Below are 22,045 nucleotides of genomic sequence, written 5' to 3'. Positions count from 1 at the left end.
AAAAAGCACCTCACCCAAACCTGGGGAATTTGGGACAACTCAAGTATACATAAGAAGGACATTTGGGAGGAGGTCAGAGAAAGTGGCCCCTGAAGTCACAGGCACTGGGGAGGGGCACTGTTTGGTGTCCAATGGGAGTGGGCCAAGTTCCAGGTGGAGGCCCTGGTTGGTCTAGAAAGAGAATGGGCCAGGCCTGGGGTGGGGGTGCTGAGCCCCTGTGTGGGAGTCGGTGCTCCCTGTGCAGCACATCCCAGCACCGTGGATTTTCATAACACCTGCACCCCCCACATACACACAGGAGGTGGGCAACTCCCCCTTAGGCTCACAGGCAGAAGGGGACAAGGGTGCTGTGGAGCTGGGTGTGGCGCAGAGGCAGGGGCAGGCAGATCTGTACATAGTTCCAGGACAGGCAGAGAGAGCTATGCAGAGAAACCATATCTAGGGGTTTGGGGTGCTTATAGCTCTTGGGTGCAGGGAGATGCGCAGGACTAGGGACAAAGGCCACCCTTTCCCCCTATCACCATCTATATTCAGTTTTGTGACAGCCCCCCAAGAGGACCTAAGGGGAGGCTGGCTGGAAACAACACTTTATTGAACTCTCCTGGAAACAACATTTTATTGAACTCTCCTGGAAACAACACTTTATTGAACTCTTCACCCCAAAGAATCTAGTCCAGTAGATTCTGTGCCTCAAGGCTTCACAAACAGGGGTGTGGCCAGCACTCCCCCCACTGGTGGCCACAGGACCAGCCTGCAGAGAGGCAGGCAGGGGTCAAGAGCCAGCCAGGCCTTAAGGGCATTTAACCAGTAATGCCCCTGAGGTACGGTGAATTCATTTGCCTTACAAAAACCCAGAAAACTTGTATGAAATCTCAGCACTATCCTGAGTTAAATATAAAAAAAAGGGGGACAGTCAGGAAAAACCACAGTTAGGGTGCCGGCACCTCTAGGGGGTAGTTGAGGGGCAAGGACCGGCCCTGCCCCACTGGGTTTCACTGAAGCTGCAAATGCAAGGCCTCGCCCAGCAGTAAGAGGACCAACAGCACCATGGGAAACAGCTGTCCGCGGGCCTGGTCAGGTGACACCTGTGGGACCAGAGGAAAGGGAGAATGAGGGCTAGGGACCACCTGGGGCGAGCAGAGACAGCTCCTGGGGACTGGGACCAAGCACAAGTGGGGGTCCTGGGACACAGTGTGAACATGGCCGTTCAAGCGAGTGGAGGTGAGCAGGGGAGCCGGCATTGCACTGAGACCATGGCTGAGAGAGGGTCCCGTCTGCCAGAGGAAGGATCCCTGCAGCAGAGACCGGAAGGCACTGTTCAGTGTGTACTTGAACCTTTGTGTGTTCAGCAGCCAGTCAAGCAGTTGCTGCTGCACACACTAAGGCTTCTGGGATGGGGCGGAAGTGGAAGGAAGCTCTAGAGAGGGCTAGAGACTGTGGCAAACCAGACAGCACACACAGTGGACCAGAGGTGTCGAGGCTCTTACCCAAGTCCCAGGAGTCAGAACTCTCCAGGACCAGATGTTCTCCCTGAGACTGGTGAGGCCGCGAATCAGGCTTCTGAAAACCCCCCTGATACCCGTCTGGCTGTAGGTAACAGCGAGTCTGTAAGACATGGAAGGGGCAAGGTGGTTACCGTAGCAGCAGACACTGGATGCCTGCACATGTGACTCATTACAGCGTGACGTACAACATGGCACACAGCCTCTGTGATCCTCGAACACCCTGCTCTCTCCACTAAGAAAGTCTCCTAGACTGCGTTCTGGGTCTTCACTCTGAAGGTCACTGAGTAAGTCGCTCCCTACACCTGTCCTCCGGGGAGACCAAACGAGGGGCTGCCTCTGGGGTCTAGTCCACACTGCCCTGGGAGTTGGGACCTCTCAGGACTGTCCAGCTTGATGAGGGGCAACCGAAAGACCCTGGGTGCTGCCTGACCTACTGCTACGGCCAGATGCAAGGTTGGGGGCTGGGAAGCAAAGGGTTTCAAGCTTGCCTGGAAGCTCCCACACTTCTTCCAAGGTTTGCAGGGCACGCTTAGGGCCCAGGCCTGTGCTGGTTCTGGCTCCACCTGCCCACTTAGGCAGCTGGTTACCTGTGCATGGCAATCCCGGGCAGTTGGGCCAGACGGGGGCTCCGCAGACACAGGTCCATCTCATCACCGATGTAGGCCAGCCTCAGGGCCACCTGGTTTCTGCAGAAAGACGCCAGGAAGTTAGGCACGGTTATGTTGGGAGGTCATACCACCCACCCATTCGGGTGTTCCTGGGGCACTCAAGGCCCAGAGAGAGGTGGGCAGTGGGTTACTGGGGGCCAGCAGCAAACCTTGGCGTCCCTCTCATCCATGAGTACACTTTGGAGTAAAGGCCATTTCAAATGTGACCCTGCAGGATAGGCCACGGGCTACTGAGACATCAGAGGGGCCAATAGGGGACCTACCCCAGTCTGTAGCCCATGTCCATCTCTTGTGGAACTCAGACACACATTAATACTAAGAGTGTCTCATGAACCTGTTTGGAAGCCAAGGGACAACTTAGCCCAGAAAAACCATCACCTGACCTTTCCCCTAGAGGATCTTGGGGAAGGGGATGCTACCTGGTGGGCTTTGATGGTAACAGTAGATGGTAGGAGGAGCAGTGGGGGTACTCTGAGCCCCCTTCAACTGGGCCTCATTTCGTCTTCCTGCTCCAAGACCTGCCTCTGTCCCAGTCCTGAAACACTTGCGTCTGCACCCTCTTCAGACCAAGAGTGACTAACAGGAGCCACACTTGCTAAACCAAATCCCTGAGTGAACCAGGTGTGATGGTGCACACCTTCAATTTAAAGAAAATCTCGCCGGGCGGTGGTGGCGTATGCCTTTAATCCCAGTACTCAGGAGGCAGAGGCAGGCGGATCTCTATGAGTTCGAAGCCAACCTGGTCTACAAGAGGACAAACTACAAAGCTACAGAAAAACCCGGCCTTTTTTTTTTTTTTTTTTTTTTTTTTTTGGTTTTTCGAGACAGGGTTTCTCTGTGGTTTTGGAGCCCGTCCTGGAACTAGCTCTTGTAGACCAGGCTGGTCTCGAACTCACAGAGATCCGCCTGCCTCTGCCTCCCAAGTGCTGGGATTAAAGGCATGCGCCACCACCGCCCGGCAGAAAAACCCTGTCTTGAAAAACCAAAAAGAAAAGAAAAAAATCTCAGGAACTGACAAGATAGCCCAGCAGTCAACAAAAAGCACTTGTTGCTCTTGCAGAAGACCCAGGTTCAACTCCCAGCACCCATGTGGTTGTAACTCCAGTTCTAGGGATACAACACTTCTGAATTCTGCACAGTACACAGACATACGTACAGGCAAGCACTCATGCACGTAAAAGAAATCTTTCAAAAATGCAAAAGTTCTCCAGTGAAATGAGAGACACTTGTGTGAACACACGCACAAGGTCCTGGGTGGTTTGTGTCAACCTGACACAAGCTAGAGTCATCAGAGAGGAAGGAGCCTCAGCTGAGGAAATGCCCCCGTGAGATCCAGCCATAAGGCATTTTCTCATTTAGTGATCACTGAGGGAGGGCCCCACCCATGGAGGGTGATGTCATCTCTGGGCTACTGGTCCTGGGTTCTATAAGAAGGTGGGATGAGCAGGCTAGGGGAAGCAAGCCAGTAGACAGCATCCCTCCATGGCCTCTGCATCAGCTCCTGCTTCCGGGATCCTGCTCTGTTTGAGTTCTTGTCCTGACTTCCTTCAGTGATGAACAGCAATGTGGAAGTGTAAGCCTAAAATAAACCCTTTCTTCCCCAACTTGCTCTTTGGCCATGGTGTTTCATCGCAGCAACAGAAACCCTACCTAAGACATACACACACTGAAACCAGCCTGATTACGCCCTTTCTGGGGTTTGCCCAAACATTCCACACCAATGCCTCAGCAGCTCCTGGAAAGTCCCCGCAGAGGGGATCTTAGGAGCCACCTGCACTGCTGACCCAGTGTCCCAGGTCTCTTGATTCTGGTGGTGACAGGAGTGAGAGGAGCCTGCATGGTTGGTTGCCTGGCAACCGGACTGGGAAGTTTTGATCCCACCTGTACCCTGGGAACCCCCCAAATAAACACTGTCCCAGGCTTCGACTCACTCAGGAATGGAGCAGGAAGTGAGAAGACAGGCACCCAAACAGTCCCGTCTTAATTCCACGACCAGAGTGACAGTGAACCCTGAAGCTGAGGGCACACAGAGGGAGCCTGTACTGACCTGCCTGTGTGCAGAAAGACTCGCCCTGGCTAGTATGGCTGCTCTTTTTCCACTGGGAAGTGAAGTGATGGGTGTCACAGCCTGAGCATGGAGGGACCGTCCCTATCTGGACACAGTGGCAACAACAGACATGCCCCCTCCTAGTGAAGCCAGAAGGCCCAGGTTGCAGCGTGCTGGTCCTGAGACCCAGGAATCACTGTCAGGAGCCCTGTGGGCTGCGGAGCCTCCTCAACCCCCACCACACTCCTCTATACAGAGTGCTGCTTCAACCCGTGTCCAGAGAAGGACACTGGTCAGCGGGCCCTACCTGTACTCCAGGCACTCCACGAGGTCCAGATCTTGCACAGGACTAACATGTTCTTCTTCCACCGGCTCCTTCACGCTGGGAGGCCCAGGAGCCACTGGAGGCTGGGGGACCTGGTCATGCAGGACAGTCTTGATGAGGTCTCTGGCCATGAGTCTCGCCTCCGACATGTCCTCTGTGGGATAAAATAGGCCGAGCGTGACTAGGTTCCCCAAAAACGATGCGATGGGGGCCGCTGGGGCTCAGAACACAAGATCAAAGCAGGCACTTGGCATGCTGGGTACAGCAGAGCTCATGGGGACTGCAAGGCCTTGGAATCTGAATGTTCCCGACCCTCCTCTGCCCCCAGAATGAGTCACAGAAACCAGAGCTGCCATCACGGAGGCCATGCACACAAGTTGGACTGCCTCTCCCAAAGCAAGTTGTAAAGCTTCTAGTCCCGCTGTCCCCTGAAGACCAGGAAGCCCGAAGAATCTGAGCAGACTCCCCACTGCTCCCAGCCCAGTCTGTCACAAGAACACACTTTCCTCTAAACACATCTGTAGCCATCTATGCATCTTCAAACCCAAAGCGGCCACACAGTGCTTCAGAGCCCCCTCCCTTAAGGTTCTGACAGAGGCCTCGTTTCGCTCTCTCACCATCCCTCAACTTTTGCTCAGACAACTCTTCTGCACCCTCCCTCATGGAGGCCCATCAAGACCCTCCTACCCACTCCCTTACCCAGCATCCCTTGCAGAGCTGGCCATGAGGCCTAACCTGGTCAGAGAGGTCTCAGAGACACAGGCTTGGAAGAAAGGGGGCAAAGGCCAGGCTTGTGTCACAGAACACAAACACCACCGTCTGAACCTTTGCAGGCCACGCTGTACCGGGTGGAACTTTCTGCCACCTCCACAGCAGCCCCATGTCTGAAGAAGGCAGCTCCTGGGACCAGGAATATTACAGGCAACATGGGTCTTTCACACAGGACAGCCACATCTTGCCCCTCTACCACCTCTTCCTGAGGAAAAGTGCATCTTGGACTGACCCCTGAGAAATTCTTCATCCTTTGTCCTAAAACTGGTGTAACAGGACCCTGCATGTTCGGAACTGGGTTTATTTTATGTTTTCTATCCCCAGAGACCTTCTCTTCCATCTCAGTAGTAGGGGCCATTGACTATGGGATTAAGAAACATGGGACCTTTATTGGAGAATTTGTTGAGAAAATTTTTATTTTATTATTATTATTATTATTTTATTTTTGGTTTCTCTGTGTAGCCTTGGCTATTCTGGAAGTCACTCTATAGACCAGGCTGGCCCCAAACACACACAGATCCACCTGCCTCTGCCTCCTGAGTGCTGGGACTAAAGGAGTGTGCCACCACCACCTGGCTTGCTGGCAAACTTAATGAGCGAAAATGTGCTCACCTAGAAGTAAAGCAGTAGACCATCACACAAATCCAGGAGGCAGAGTACATAGAGAAGGCACGGCAGGCACTGGCTCAGAAACGCCATTACCTCTGCGACATTCGGAGGACTAATAGTGCCCTGGCCTAGGAGGTCACCTACTGGGGACAGCTATATAGAACACGTAAGGAGGTCAAGAGTCACCTGGACCACCATATCTCTGCACGGGACACGATGTGTTGCAAGGGGCAAGAGCACAACAGACTGGGTGGAGAAGTGGGTGGTGCAGAGCATCTCTCTGCACTGCAGGAAAGGGAGGCAGCCCCAAGGGCACTGTGGATCTGACGCCACCTTAAAAGAAGGCTCAAGCTCAGCCAGTTATGCAAGTGCATCTATCTCAACTGAGACGAGATAGAGAGTTAACTAAGGGAGAACTTGTCTGCATGGCGAACTCTTCCTCTGTGCTCTGTTGCAATGACATTGCACCCTTCCTAAGAAACGATCAAGGTCCATTTGGTGGATTACACCCACCACTCAGTCAGCAGGTTATCTCTGATCCTTGCTCTGCATCTGGAATTGTCTGATGATCAATTCTAAATAAGCAATTTGCAGCAACGTGCTGCCCGGCTAAACTGAACTACTTATGAGCTTGTAAATAGTTACATCACCTTGCAATGAAGTGATGATTCAAACAGAAGAGAAAAAGGAAAGGAACCATCCAGGACAGGACAGCTCCCCTCCCGACTGTAATGAACGTAGGGGTGAGGGCCAGAGCTGCAGCAGCCAGTCAGGGACGGTAGACAGGGTAGTAGAGAAAGCCTGGCCCAAGTAACTGTAGGACTGGAAGCCACACCCTGCCTACTCAAGGTTCAAATTCCCAGTTTCCAATTCCTGTGGTCAGAAGCTTCTGGACCGCTCACAGTGGTGACTCACACTTCAGTAATGGTTGGTTCCATCTCCACTGAGACGGGCTGGGTGGGACTCTGTGACTGACTCACCAGAGTGAACGCAACATGGGACTGGGCAGCCTTAGGTCCGTGGCATCAAGGCAACGAGAGTGTGATCTAGACGCTCTGACAGCCGAAGTCAAATGCTAGTGCACAGGCAGGAGGATTGATCTGAGTTCAAGGCCAGTCTAGAGAGACACAGAAAGTTCCAGCCCAGATAAACCTTAGTGTGACACACAGATTTTGTTCAAAAACAAAAACAAAATGCCAGGCGGTGGTGACGCACACCTTTAATCCCAGATTCAGGAAGCAGAGGCAGGTGGATCTCTGTGAGTTCGAGACCAGCCTGGTCCACAGAGCGAGTTATAGGACAGGCTATGTAGAGAAACCCTGTCTTGAAAATCCACAAGAAAGTGGGGGGAGGGGGGCATTGATCAGCTAAGAATCCAAAATTAAAAACTTTGAGCCCTAACGTCACACAGCATATGTGACGACTCGAGCATAGGGACTTTATCCCATGCACAGAATCACTTAATATTACATATAAATTACCTTCACCTCACATGTGAGAGTGCATAGAAAAGTACCTGAATTTCATATGTAGACTCTGACCTCATCCCCAAGATAGCTCTTTTGAGCCAAGCGTTGGTGGCTCACTCCTTTAATCCTAGCACTCAGGAGGCTGAGGCAGGTGGATCTCTGAGTTCAAGGCCAACCTGGTCTATAATCTATAAGAGCTAGTTCCAGGACGGGCCCCAAAGCTACAGAGAAACCCTGTCTCAAAAAAAATAAATAAAAATAAAAATAATATATATGTGTGTGTGTGTATATATATATATATATAAAATCTTTTGTATGCACACACGTGTGCATGTATGCGTGTGTGTGTGTATAGGTGTGCATGAAAAGGCCAGAGATCAATGTTGGTGACTTCTTTGATTGCCCTCATTTCTTCCTTGACTGTCCTTGTTTCTGCTAGCCTGACAGCAAGCTCAAGGGATCCTCCTGCCTCGGCTGCCCCTGCACTAAGATTTCAGGCAAGCACAGCCAGGTTTGGCTTTCTGAGTTGGTGCTGAGGATACCAGCAGCCATCTCCCACACCCCAGCCCTTAGTCTGTTTCATTATATATAAGCAGATGGTATCTCAAATCCAAAAGACTCTGTACCCATCCTGAAGACCGTACACAGGTCCTGCTGGCTCGAGCCTGTTTCTCTACCCTGCACTAGGCTGTGTCCAGACTGGAGATTCCTTTATTTTACCTCCCAACAACCGAGCACAAGACCCTGGCTTCATCCCCAGCATACACACTGACACACACGAACCAACTTAAACGTGGTAAGACAGCACCAGGTCTTGGAAAAGTTCATGCCTGAGCTAAGAATAAACAGTGACCCAAGACTTCCCGTCCCTAGGCCAAGGCAGACCAATGTCCATTGTAAGGTGAACCGACTACAAGCACACTACATAAAACCATTTTCCAGAGGCCACCAGATGCTAAACACCGAAATGTCCCGCTGACCACTCCCTGCATTAAAGAAAGAGATGGTTGGAAGCCTAGGCACTCGGGGGACTAGAATGTAAGCTGGGACCCTCCAGGTGTCTCAGGGCTGACTCGAGACAGGTGACTGTCAGCAGCGCAGCCCAAACGCGTGCGCGATCAAGGAGCTGACTGCACACGAGGTGACATCATCAGCTACCACAGCAGGTAGGGAGGCGTGGTGAGCTCCGGGCTTTGAGAAGCCATATAAGGACAGCATTGTTCTTCCTTCCAGAAGTGGAAAAAGAATACCTGTCCAGAGTTTCTGTCTCAACAAAGAGGTGGCTGTCTCCCCTCCTAAGAGGAAGGCACAGGGGAGGCTGACATCTGTTCCCGACGACAGCTCAAGTCTCACAGGACAACGGCTGCAAGGACCAGAAGCGTAAACACAGCCCCAGCAGCCGCACCTGCCGGGCAACACCTTCGCCTGGAGGTGGAAGCTGTGGGCTGTAGCGGGAGGGAAGGGGGCTCCACCTGCTCAGTGCACCTGCAGGCAGAGCTCCAAAGCTGTAAGGTGGGAGCAAGCCTCCCCCCAACACCACTAGGCTATGACCCGGGGAAGGAGCCAGGCAAGGTCACCTGGCGTCACCCGTGTACTCACACAGGTCCAGCACTCAAAACACTTGACATATCTGCCCCAGGGGGTGCTTGGCAGCAGTTAAAACACAAAAAAGGAGATCAAGGATTTGCAATATAGAGATACCAGCAGGTCTCTAGCTAGCTTGGCTCAACGCCACTCAGAGCCCTGATGGGCCACGATAGGCCCTTTCCCAGACTGAACTTGCATTTCATGGAAGCCATTCCCAACTCTGGCCAGCAGCCAGCAATGTCACCATCTCCTAGGGGCAGCCTGACCTCACTGACCATGTCATTGTACCGCCAGTTCACTGAAAAGCAGAGAGGAGAATACAGGGCTCACACAAAAGGCAGGAAGCAGAAGCCACAGAAGAGGCAAGGGCAACGCTCAGCACGAACACCTAGGGGGTTCCTTCCTTCCCGCTAAGCCTCCTTCAACAAGTCAGCAGGTATGTGTGTCTACGAATCGTCCCAGACACCCACTCATGGCACTGTGGAATGTCAAAGCAGACAGAGGTCAATGTGCCGAAGTCACTAGCTCCTCACACCAGGCAAAAATGATGTCACTGGTCATGGTGGCACTCACCTTTAATCCCAGTGAAAAAGGCTTCAGGTCAAGATATTCTTGTAAAAATCTTCATACAGGCTGGGCAGTGGTGGTGTATGCCTTTAATCCCAGCCACTAGGGAGGCAGAGGCAGGTGGATCTCAGTGAGTTTGAGGCCAGCCTAGTTACAACACAAGTTTCAGGACAGCCAGAGCAGTTACACAGAGATACTGTCTTGAAAAAAAAAATCTTCCTGCAGAAACGCTTAAAACTCCTACATAAAGGCTGCAAAAGAAGAAGGGTGATGGTACAAGTAATCCCCCCACTCAGGAGGTGGAGGAAGAAGATCAAGAGTTTAAGGCCAGCCTGGTCTACACAGCAGTTAAAGGACATCCTGGGCTACCCAAGGCTTCATCCCACAATACTAAAAACAAAATAATAAAAAAGAAATAACATTAAAGATGCAGATAAAGAAAGACACAGACCCGCTTATGGCCAAGATGTCTTAGAGTGGTCAGACTAGAAGCAGTCTGTGCAAATGTGTGTATGCATGTGTTTGCGTGTGCATGTACATACACGTGCGCGTATGTTGGGTGGTCCTTATGAAACCGTGTCCAGAACCTCGCTGCCCGGAGGCTCAGGCCCGAGTGACTCAGCATGCAAAGCCATTTCCCTGGGAAAGCAGACCAGGCCCTCATTTGCATTGGTCCCCTCCTTCTCTTCCTTGTCTCCCTAAACCCAGCCTCCACCTCTCTTTCACCTCCACGCTGGACTGTTTCCACAGCCTGTTCCCAGCCTGCTCCCAGACAAGGGCCACAGTAGGATGGAATTTCAGCCTTGAAGCTGGACACCTGGCCTTCACCTTGATCCTCAGTCCTTCAGCCTGAATTCCCAGCATCCCCAGCACTGGATGGCTCCTGTCACTGGAGGCCTGAGAGAACAGGCCCTGCTGGAGGGTCAGCCACCCGTGTGTCTTCCTTAGAAGACTCTTGGGCTCCACTGCTCTCCCATCTTGATGGCCAGGGACAGACCCCATTCTCATCTCGGGTTATCATTCTAATCCCAACACTCACCTTTCCCTACCTGCTGTTGAGTGGAGATAATGCTGCCACACTGCTGGGGCTCCTTGTCCAGGCACAAGGCCCCAGCTTGTCCCTGTTAGAACGTGGGTGTGTAAACAAGGCTTCATTCCGTGTGTGGATTAGTTTCCTCCATGTCCACAGTAACCCTGCCACCACCATCAGAAATCAGCTACCTAAGCCTTTCCCATGAGCCTCTGCGTCCACCTAAGGTCAAGCATCAGAATGGAGAGGACAAACACATGTGGACCTGGGACTGGGTAGAGTCCCCCTGGGAGGCTTCTTACAGTGGCAATGCCCTGCTGTCAGTCATTCTGCCAGCCACACCCCCACCCCGGCCACACTGTCTTTAGTAGACCTCCACAGGCAGAAGCCTCAGGACTGACCTGCCACAACTGTGTGGATCCCTAGACTTCAAGGGCCACACAACAACCACTGTGGGGTCTCTCTTCCAGCCAGTCACCCAGTCTTGGTCCCTTCTCTGACCACACCCAGGAACCGAGAGCTGGAACAGGCTGTGACCCTGGACCCTTGCGAATGCAGTGCCCATCACCTGGGCATTCTCGGGAAACTGGCCATTCCTACGGGTCCCGAAGAGCTCGGCCTGGGCATCACATCCCCAGACACTAGGAGCCCTCAGAGTTCACAGTCATTCCCTGCCTCCCTTTACTTCCACCCAACCATGCTGGATATCACTGTTTCCTTGGTAGTTTAGATCTTGGAAACTGGTTACTGGGTGTCCTTGGGCAGACCAGTAAACCGGTCTGAGCCTCGGGTATTCTTTTTTTTTTTTTAATATGATATATGATATAATGATAAGACAAAAAATAATACATAAAAATTGGACAATACAAGCAAACAGAAGGAAAAGAGTCCAAGAGAAGGCACCAGAAACAGAGACCCACTTGTTTGCACGCTCATGAGTTCCATAAAAATACTAAACTGGAAACCATCATATATACACAAAACATACATAGGGTAAAAAGAGAGCAGAAAAAATATAAATAAAATTTAAAAAAATAACTGTAAAAGCTCTGATAGAACATTATGAGACAAGGAATCTCAAAAGATGCTATTGAGTTCACATTCTGTTGGCCATCTATTGGGCATGCAGTCTACCCTTAAGACTGGTTTGTTTCCCCAGTAAGACTCCCTTAGAGGAAACTAAATTTTAATTTGTCCAGTGCTTAGCCATAGATTTCTGCATCTGTTTCCATCAGCTGCTGGATGAAGGTTCTATGATGACAATTAAGGTGGTGATCAATCTGATGACAGAAAAGGGCCAGTTCAGGCACTCTCTCTGCTATTGTTTAGGGTCTTAGCTGGGGTCATCCTTGTGAATTCCTGGAAATTTCACTGGTGCCAGGTTTCAGCCCATAATGGCTCCCACAATCAAGATATTTCTTTTCTTGCTCTCCCTCTCTGTCCTCCTATCTTGACCATCCTGTTCCTCAACCCTCCACTTCTCCTATCCATCTCCCTTTCCACCCTCCTTTCTTCCCTCTCCCTACACTCCTAATTTTCTCAGATCTTGTCTATTTACCCTTCCCAGGGGGATCCACATATGTTTCTCTCTAAGGGTTCTCCTTGTTACCTAGCTTCTCTGGAGTCATGGAATATAGGCTGATTATTCTTTGCTTTATGTCTATTATCCACTTATGAGTGAGTACAGACCGTGTTTGTCTTTCTGTGTCTAGGCTACCTCACTCAGGATGGGTTTTTCTAGTTCCATTCATTTGCATGCAAATTTCAAGACGTCATCGGTTTTTTACCACTGAGTAGTACTCCATTGTGAAATGTACCACATTTTCTTTATCCATCCTTTGGTTGAGAGGCATCTAGCTTGTTTCCAGGTTCTAGCTATTATGAGTCATGCTACTAGAAACACAGGTGAGCAAATGTCCTTGTGGTAGGAGTGTGCAAACTTTGGGTAAATGCCCAAGAGTGGTATTGCTGGGTCTTGAGAAAAATTGATTCCCAATTTTCTGAGAAACCACCATACTGATTTCCAAAGTGGCTTTACAAGTTTGCACTTCCACCAGCAATAGAGGAGTGTTCCTCTTACTTCATATATCCTCCAGCATCAGTTACCTTCAGTATTTTTGATCTTGTTCTGACATATGTAAGATGGTATCTCAGAGTCATTTTGATTTGCATTTCCCTAATAACTAAGGATGTTGAGTGTCTTTCGGCCATTTGGTATTCTTCTGTTGAGAATTCTCTGTTTAGATCCATTTTTAATTGGATTATTTGGTATTTTGATATCTAGTTTCTTGAGTTCTTTATATATTTTGGAGATCAGCTTTCTGTCGCATATGGGGTTGGTGAAGATCTTTTCCCACCCTGTGGGCTGACATTTTGTCTTACTTATTATGTCATTGCCTTACAGAAGCTTCTCACTTTCAGAGGTCTCATTTATTAATTGTTTCTTTCAGAGTCTGTGCTACTTGGGTTATAGTTAGGAAGTGGTTTCCTATGCCTATGCCTTCAGGGATACTTCTCACCTTCTCTTATATGAGGTTCAGTGTGGTTGGATTTATGTTGAGTTCTTTGACTCACTTGGACTTGGGTTTTGTGCATGGCAATAGAAATGTATCTATTTGCAATCTTCTACATGTTGACATCCAGTTATGCCAGCACCATTTGTTGAAAATACTTTTTTTTCTATTGTATAATTTTATCTTCTTTGTAAAAAATCAGGTACGGGTATTCTCACTTCTACACTGGAGATGCTGTTGTGGGGCCAGTGACACAATCCATATGGACCTGGTAGGGAGCAAGCAGCTGAAAAACTGGACCGCTATTAGTTTCTGTGTCCCGCTTCAACACAGGACAGATGAAGAGCAAGTGTTTGCTGAGTGAATAAATGAAAGCCAGGTATTCCCAGAAGACCCAGTGTGACCCCAGGAGATGGCACTGGTTTTCATTATCTAGGTTGTTTGTTTGTTTTTTTCTTCCAACAAATTTACAGATGAGTACAGGAACCCTTCAGTGAAAGGAGAACACACCTATCTATGTCCCCACCCAGGCTGCAGCCCACAGTGACCTTACTGCTCACTCATGGTAGAAGAACATGCTGCTGTGAGTGTGTCAGCATGCAAATCTAAGTGCATACCGTGCCATGCCACAGCTTAGATGGGCAATACAGAGAGCCTCATGAGCCAGTCCATGTTTGGTGACCCCTGTGCCCTCAGCTGTGTGACCACAGGCTTACCTGGGAATGCGGGCATGCTTCCAGGAGCAAAAACAGATCTGGCCAGTGTGGCCCTGCAGGTATTGGGGCTTCAGTCCCTGGCAGAGACTCCCACAATGCATCTTTTCTTCTTTTCTTTCAGTCATTCAAGACAGAGTTTCTTTATGTAGCTTTGAAGCCTGTCCTGGAACTCACTCTGTAGACCAGGCTGGCCTCGAACTCACAGAGATCTGTCTGCCTCTGCCTCCCAAGTGCTGGGATTAAAGGCGTGCACCACCACCGCCCGGCTATGTCTTATCCGGCACCCCCAACACCAAGCAGGCAGGATCCTGCTGCCCACCTCACAGATATTCAAACTAAGAGCAGATGGAACCAGCCTGGGGCCCCAAAGTCATCTGGGTGGACGTAGCTGGGTGGGACCAGCTGAGCATCCCTAGCTGAATGTCAGAGCTCCTCGCTGCCTTTCCTATGCACTACCCTAACCCCGGACCATGAAAATGGAATGTCACCAAGTGCTAGTAGCATGCACAGCTTGGGAAAAGTCCTGAACATATGGACAGACAGAACTAGGCTCCAGTTCCTTCTCTGCTCCTGCTTTCTGACCACAGACCAATCACCTAAACTCTCTGAATCCAATTGATACCAGTACCACCCCAGGTCCGCGAAAAGATGAGATATCACACACACCAGCACCACCACTACGATACAGGGCCTCCATTAAAGCAAGCCACTTAGTGAGTTCAAGGCCAACCTGGTCTACAGAATGAATTCCAGGACAGCCAAGGCTACACAGAGAAACCCTGTCTCGAAACCGCCCCTCCCCCTTCAAAGCTGGGTTATTGAACTGACAGACTCAGAGGCAGCTAGAACCACAGCCAGCGAAAGACCATAGCCCCCGTACTCCACTCTGAACAGGCAAGTTCCCTCTCTCAGGAGGGCTCTAACGGCAGCTACCAAAGTTGCACATGCACATTCTGAGTTATGGGCATATGTGCCATGTGTCCCTGGAGGCACCCGCAGTCATGGGGTGGGCCATGAGTTCTTCGCATCCGTACAAAAGCCTTGCATGACGATTCTTAGCCTGACTCTTTTTTTTTTTTTTTTTTTGGTTTTTCGAGACAGGGTTTCTCTGTGGTTTTGGAGCCTGTCCTGGAACTAGCTCTATAGACCAGGCTGGTCTCGAACTCACAGAGATCCACCTGCCTCTGCCTCCCGAGTGCTGGGATTAAAGGCGTGCGCCACCACTGCCCGGCCTTAGCCTGACTCTTGAGAGAGACAGGAGGATCCCTGGGGCTCCTTGCCCAGCCAGTCTAGACAAACTGGTGAACTTCAGCTTCGGTGAGAAACTGTGCCCCCAAAAATATAGGGAGTGATTGAGGAAGACAACCATTACTGACCTCTGACCTCCACACATCTACCCACTCACAAACACACACAGGACAGACAGATACACCTACTAGCACAAACTTCTCTCTCAGAGGAGGAGAGACAGCAGGATGGGGGGGCATGACAGCCAGAGGGACGTGGCATTATTTTTTAACCATAGATGTGTCTGTTGTCTTGAAGTCTGACTCCTTGCCTGTGGCTGGCAACATCAATTCAAAGAAAAACTAATGGCTCAAACTGGTGGGAATAGAGAGATGTTTGTCTTTTTTTTTTTTTTTTTTAAACCTTGGTGCAGTCCCCAATCCTCCTCCAGACTCAGAACCCCCTTTTCCCAGGAACCTGCAGATATTCAAACAGTTTGCTGGGGCTGGGCTGGGCTGGGCTGACTTCCCAGCAGATACAGAGAAACAGTGAAAAAAGGAAGGAAGACAGGGAGGAGAGAGAAAGGAAGGAACATAAAAAGGGACATTCGTGTCTGTGGGTGTTGTCCAGCAACTTGGAGAGCAATGGCCTGGAAGTAACCCTGCAGGTTCAGCCCCGGTCTCGCCGGCACATTGTCACCACCAACCTCAGCGCTATCCCTGAGCAAAGTCGCTATTAGATTTATTTTACTCTGGGTGTTTTGCCTGCATGTATGCGCATCCCACGGGCGCAATGTTTTTGCAGGCCAGAAGGGGGCATTAGGCTCTAGGGAAATAGAGTTACAAGGTGGTTGTGAGTCGCCTACCATAGATCACGGAGATGTTCATCAGTATCTGTAAATGGAACCTCATGGAAGAAAGATCTAGAAGCAAACCTTCGAAGAGGGTGATGGGACTTAACACACACTTGATTACAGACAACGTAAACTTTTCTTTGAAATGAAGTACCCTATGTTTCAAGGCTGGCTTTGAACTCAAAATGTAACTTAAGATGACTTTGAACTTCTGATCCTCCACCTCCTGAGTACTGGGACTCAGACACTCTCCTATTTCCAGTTTGATTCAGTACCGGGAAAAGAACCCAGGGCTTCATAGATGATAGGCAAGGACTCTACCAACCGAGCCACAGCCTCAGCCCAAGCTTAAATGTCTGACAAAAAGCATTTAATTGCGTATCATCCCTGACCTCTGACCCCAGCACCTGGCTCTCGCAGATCTTTAATTTGCCTGAGAACTGTAGGAAGACACATAAGGACATTCAGCTGTGTATAGGGGACCATGTCCACCTGGATTCTGTTTCCTTCCTTTAGCCTTCTTGCTGGGCACATGACAGGAGACCAACCCGCAAGTGTTTGGTTTAACAAGTGTTTCTCTGGTGTAAACTCCCTTGTCAAAAATGGCCCTCTGGACCCTGGGCTCTGTGTGGCTTTGTTTTTTGTTGTTGTTGTTGTTTTGTTTTTTTGTTTTTTGAGACAGGGTTTCTCTGTAGCTTTTTGGTGCCTGTCCCAGAACTAGCTCTTGTAGACCAGGCTGGCCTCGAACTCACAGAGATTCGCCTGCCTCTGCCTCCCGAGTGCTGGGATTAAAGGCGTGCGCCACCACCACCCGGCTTCTGTGTGACTTTGGACAGATTCCTTAGGCCTCCTGGACGCCTAATTTTTCATCAGGGAAGAAAGAGAAGCTCAGGGCATGTTTGCCTGGTTAATCCTCTGAGAATACTGCCATCTGGGGCCCCAACTCCACGACAGAGCACCTGGCCAGTGCACATAAGGCCCTGAGTTCCACCCCTAGCTCCACCATAGAGAAAGTCTAGAAAGTATTCCAGCTAGCAGAGTAGGACGACGTAACAATTCTCCTGAGTCTCAAATCTCACACACACACACACACACACAGCCAGAATTCTGTGCTTTTCTGTCTCCATTAGAGGACAAAGTGATAAGCTACCATCTCCCCCTTCAGCTTCTTATTCTTTACGTTTTGGAAAGTTCAAGCCCCAGCATAAAACCCCAGAACCTACTAGGCTCCTCTAGGAGGCAGACTCCATCCTCCTCCTTCCTTCTGATGGTACCAGGCTCTCACCCAGACCCTTTTACTAAGCCTTCAGTATCCCATGCTCCAGGTAGGCCAGGGGAGCCGCTCGCTCCTCAGCCCTCCCGTCTCCAGGACAGGATTCAACTTCTCCTCACCCTGTTGTTCCAGCACCTTGGGTCAGCTGACCTGGATTGGGCACATGGCCTTTTATGGCCTCAATCAATGTTTACCTGTCCGTCTACCCAGGGAGAAGGCATGACAGCATGTGGCAGCAGAGGAAGTTCTCTGGAAAACATCGAGAATGAGCAGCACACGGGGACAGGGCAGACAACGCCCTTGTATGGAGGACCCTACAGTGGACATATACCCATGCTGGGCCATGGGGTCACCCATAAGGACAGGAAGAGAGCCTCATTGGAGACGTGCCCTAAGGGGAACGTGCTCATTAAAGGCCCACAGAAGTAATGTCCTGTCTACGCTGATCACCCCCTGCCTACTGGGTCTAGTTACCATCTCTCATTTGTCCACACCTGAGGACCTCTCTGGCTGTCCTAACGCTAGCTGGCCTTGCCCTGGTCCCCATATGGGGGTGCTTCCTCACTGCAGTCCCTTCCTCGTGAATGTTTCCTCTTCCGATGAAAAAAACACTTGCTCAGTGCCCTAACTTCCACCTTTTCCGACACACCATCTTTCACCAGACAGCCAGGTGGGCTCTCCTTCCCCGCCCTTCCCAGCATGGCAAGTCTCCTCGCAGGCGGAGTAACTGGGCACCAAGTTTTCTCCCATCTCCAGAAAAACAGGTTTGCTTGGCAGTGCCCAGAGGCTGTTTTGTATTGTCACAAAACCTAATGTTGACACTAGGTAAATCAGCTGCCCTCTTCGTGCCACCCTGTGTCCTGACCACCTTGCCCGCCCCTCCTGCCTGCCTCGAGGCCAACAAGAAATAGGCCGGGAATGTATTTGCTGACACTGTTCCCCTAAGGCTTGGCTTCAGCCAACCAAGGGTAGGACAAAGAAAGCAGTCACACACGTCCAGTCCAGACCCACTGCGGCTTCCTGGTGGCCACTACCAACAAAAGCCGGGCATCGTTCAGAACTTCCTTGAAACAGTTTCTGAATTGTTCCAGGCAGACAGCAAAACAGTGACTCTCTCGTGGGATCCTCTCCGTCAGCTGCCGGGGAAGCAAGTGCCATCAATTGTCCACGAATATAACTGACTCACTAAAAACAGGATGCTTTCCAGGGAGAGGGGGAAACACTGTCTGTGGCAGGGACAGCTCTAAGTCTCACGGGCCGATATGTCCTTCTAACTACCCCCTCCCTGCCACTAAGAGAGAAGTGATGGGGCGGGAACATGAGACAGGATGGCTAGCTGTACGCTGTTTCTCTTCTTTCAAGTCAGGGCCTCCTGTATTCCAGGTTGGCCTCTAACTCAATACGCAGCCAAGAATGAGCAACTTTGAACTTCTGCCCCTCCTATTTCTTCTCAAGTGCTAGCATAGTTGGTGGTATGCCACTTTAATCCCAGCACTAGGAGGCAGAGGCAGGTGGATCTCTGTGAGTTCAAGGGCAGCCTTGTCTACAGAGGGAGTTCCAGGACGCTAGCATTACAGATGTTCTCTGCTATCCCTGGTTTATTTGGTGCTGGGAGTTGAACTCAGGAATCTGTGTGTATTATCCAGCCACTCTACCAACTGAGCTACATCTCCAGTCCATGGTCCCAGCTTTCTTTGCTTTCAGTGAATCCAGCAGTAATTTCATTTCTGTATGTCAGCCACCTTAAAGAGAGCTCAGCATGCAGGCAACCCCTCTATCCAGAGTTACTTATTCCAAATGCCCAAGCTATGACAGGCACCAGGGACCTACCCTTTGATATCCCTTGTCTCACAGAGCCCGCAGACTACCGTGAGTCAGGACACAAATACATGAGGTCACTTCAGACAACCAAGAGTTTAGGACAGAGCGACTGACCAGTGAGAGACAAGAAGCGTGAGACACAGAGGACCTCTCACAGGTGTCAAAAGATGACGCTCCAGCTAGACACCCACAAAGATCATTCTGCTGATCTCTTATAAACTTCTTAGGAGTCAGACGGTGGTGGCGCACGCTTTTAGTGCCAGCACTCAGGAGGCAGGGGCAGGCAGATCTCTGTGAGTTCAAGGCCAACCTGGTCTACAAAGCAGTTCCAAGACAGCCAAGGCTACACAAAGAATCCCTGTCTTGAAAAACAAATAAACAACCAACAAACATCCCAGTGCTTAAAGAAATATCCCTACAAAAAAGGATCAGCTGCAGCTGGGGTGGAACTCAGAGGCAATGTTGCTTAAAACACACAAAGCCCAGGGTCCGAGCACCAGGACTGAAAACAAAGTAACTTTAAATACTAACTAGGGGACAGCTTAGAAGAAGATTAGTTAAATGAGCTTGTCACCAGGTTGGAAAATGACACTCTGCATTTTCAAGCTTGGGCTGGAAGCCAGCATCTTCTGGCAGGGTACACATTTTTGAGTTAAGAAAAATAGAAAATAAGCATGGTGCCATCGGTCCATAAACCTAGCCTCTCAGAAGCAGGAGGATTGAGGTCAAAGAAAGCCTGGTCTATAGCGTGTGGGACCCTGTCTCTAAAATATAAAACAAAGCAAAACCAAAGACAACCTTTAAACCTAACTGGGAAACTACAGAGAAACAGCAGCTAAGATCAGCATCAGCCCAGTGCCCTTGAGCTCAGAAGGTGAAGGTGTGGTGGTTAGGTGTGACCCAAGGGTCCCCAAAGCTTGGAGTGTTGAAATTTAATCCCCATTGTGAGGTATTTAGAACTCAACCTCACTGTGTTATTTAGAGGCAGGTGACTAAAATGAGACACAGTGTGAGTGTACACTGACCCGGAAGTGTCACATACACAATGTGTGTCTTCTGCTCCAGCAAGATGGCTGTCACTCCATCTGGGACACTGTGTTATTAGTAACAGAAAACAGACTAAGAGTCAGCACTCAGGAGTCAGAGGCAGGGGGACTGAAAATGCAAGGCTAGCCTCTACTACATGGTGAGGGCTTACTTAAGAAAAAAAAAAGAGAAGGTGCTGGGCAGGGGCGGTACATACCTTTAATAATCTCAGCACTCGGGAGGCAGAGGCAGGTGGATCTCTGTGAGTTCGAGGCCAGCCTGTTTACAGAGCAAGTTCCAGGACAGCCAAGGCTACACAGAGAAACTGTGTCTAGAAAAATTTAAATAGGGGGTTCAGTCAGTAGTGCTGGTCTAGTGTGCACAAAACCGTGAGTTCCAGCCTTAGCAGCAAATAAACTGGGCACAGTGACTACACCTGGAATCCCAGGACTCCAGAGGTGAAGGGAAGAGGATCAGGCATTCAAGACCATACCATATCCAGCAACATAGTGAGCTCGAGGCAGGCGAGGCTACATGAGACACTGCCTCAAACCAAAAAAGCAAGCCTCAAATCCTGGAGAATAGAGGGGGACAAAATGGGAAGTAGGGGAAAGAGAGGAGGTGGGGAGGAGCACGCATGTGAGGTCAGGAGTACACACCTGCCCCATGCAGGACATTACATCCAAAGCCAGCAACTGCCCCAGATGTAGCCAAGTATCCAAGTGGATACTTGAAGAACAGCAACAATAAGCATACAGAAAGCTACTCCAAAATATGCTCAAATGGAGTGGAACTCAAGACAGCAGCAGCATTGCTGAATAGTTCAACAGTCTCCTGGGTGGGGTTCCTTCCCACCACGCTAGACCCGAATGTATTTCACAAACTCAACAAACTGAGGTGCAGAATGGCGGAGGAGCCTGTAGGAAGCCACACAGCCAGGAAGAGACCACTGGGGCATAAGCCTCAGTTTCTCTATCTGAAACCAGACCTCCTGCTCCTTAGAGGTTAGGTGATTCTTCAGCCTTAGAGCAAGGTTCACTGACCCCTTCCCAAAGTAGGAAGGAGATTGGCCTCTAGGAAGCTGCAGCTGGCTCCAGGCCACAGTAACAGTGTTACGAACTGCAGGGGCAACGACAACAAGAAACAGCAACACTTTGCAGGATGGCTCATTGCACTTCGGAGAAGCAATTAACAGTTTACAAAGCCACATGCATCTGCAAGACCACAGAGTTGGAGAGGACTGCACGAACACAAAGCGCTGACCCGAAGTAGCGCCGACCTTCCTGAGAGTCCCTAACCCCCGCACAAACATCCGAAGTAACAAGCAAGGCAGATGCCTCTGGGATGTCCAGCCCGGCGGGTCCTTGCTCCTGAGCGTGGGCAAGTGGCAAAGAACTTGAAGAAGTACCGATTTGGTCTGACCGAGTCTCTTAAAAAGGCCCTTCTGCTGTCCCCTCAAAGACGTGCATCGCCCCCCCCCCCCACCTCCTCCAGGTCCCAGCGGGGACAGATGCGAAACCTGGATTCTGTCGGAGACAGGTGTAAAATCACCAGGTCGCCGCAGGGACGGTGCAAATCCCAGGATCCCCGAGGGAGGGACAGATGCGAACTCCCGGGTCCTCGCGGGGACAGGTGCCGACGCCATCTTCCGCCTGCGGCCCGGGCCGAGCCTGGCCGCCCTACGCTGGCAGTGCCGCGCCCTGATCTCAGCCGCACAGCGCAGAGCCCCGATTCGCGGCCCCTAAAGTTTCGACACCGAGGGAGCGGCGACAGCGAGGGGCACTTGCTCATCGTGTCCTGGGGCCGAGACGCAGGGGCCCACCCCCATTGCACGGATGCGCGGCGGGGCACGCGGACGCGGCTAGCACCTTCTGGGGCGGCAGCCAGGGAGGGGACGTTTCGGAGCCGGGGCCACCAAGGGACTTGGACACCGGTCCCCAACCTTCCAGCCGCTTGGCCTGAGGCTACCTGGCGCTTACCTGCCGGGCTGCGCTGGCGTAGCGGTGGGCGAGCTGCCCGAACACCTCTCGGTCCGGAC

General features: G+C 50.8%; 2 protein-coding genes across 3 annotated transcripts in view; one reads left to right on the top strand and one right to left on the bottom strand.

Moving 5' to 3' along the window:
• Mcat (malonyl-CoA-acyl carrier protein transacylase) overlaps positions 1-2,780 on the top strand; it is an 11,525-nt gene extending 8,745 nt beyond the window's left edge. The window contains exon 5 of one of the 2 annotated variants that reach the window (XM_057792150.1): positions 1,681-2,780. The gene's annotated coding sequence lies outside the window, so the exon portion shown is untranslated. Of the gene's footprint in view, positions 1-1,593 lie in introns of both variants that reach the window. The other variant, XM_057792149.1, reaches the window with a different exon arrangement.
• On the bottom strand, positions 642-22,045 carry Bik (BCL2 interacting killer). The gene is made up of 5 exons (XM_057792151.1): positions 21,987-22,045; positions 4,528-4,699; positions 2,093-2,191; positions 1,488-1,605; positions 642-1,085 (listed from the first exon to the last, which is right to left on the bottom strand). Exons 2-5 carry the CDS (start codon positions 4,692-4,694, stop codon positions 993-995), a joined length of 477 nt encoding a protein of 158 aa, XP_057648134.1. The 5' UTR covers positions 4,695-4,699; positions 21,987-22,045; the 3' UTR covers positions 642-992.

Source organism: Chionomys nivalis, chromosome 17 (assembly GCF_950005125.1).
Source record: "Chionomys nivalis chromosome 17, mChiNiv1.1, whole genome shotgun sequence".
In the NCBI taxonomy this organism is placed as follows: domain Eukaryota; kingdom Metazoa; phylum Chordata; class Mammalia; order Rodentia; family Cricetidae; genus Chionomys; species Chionomys nivalis.
The sequence above is the reverse complement of the archived record's forward strand: the minus strand, read 5'-3'. Positions and strand labels throughout refer to the sequence as shown.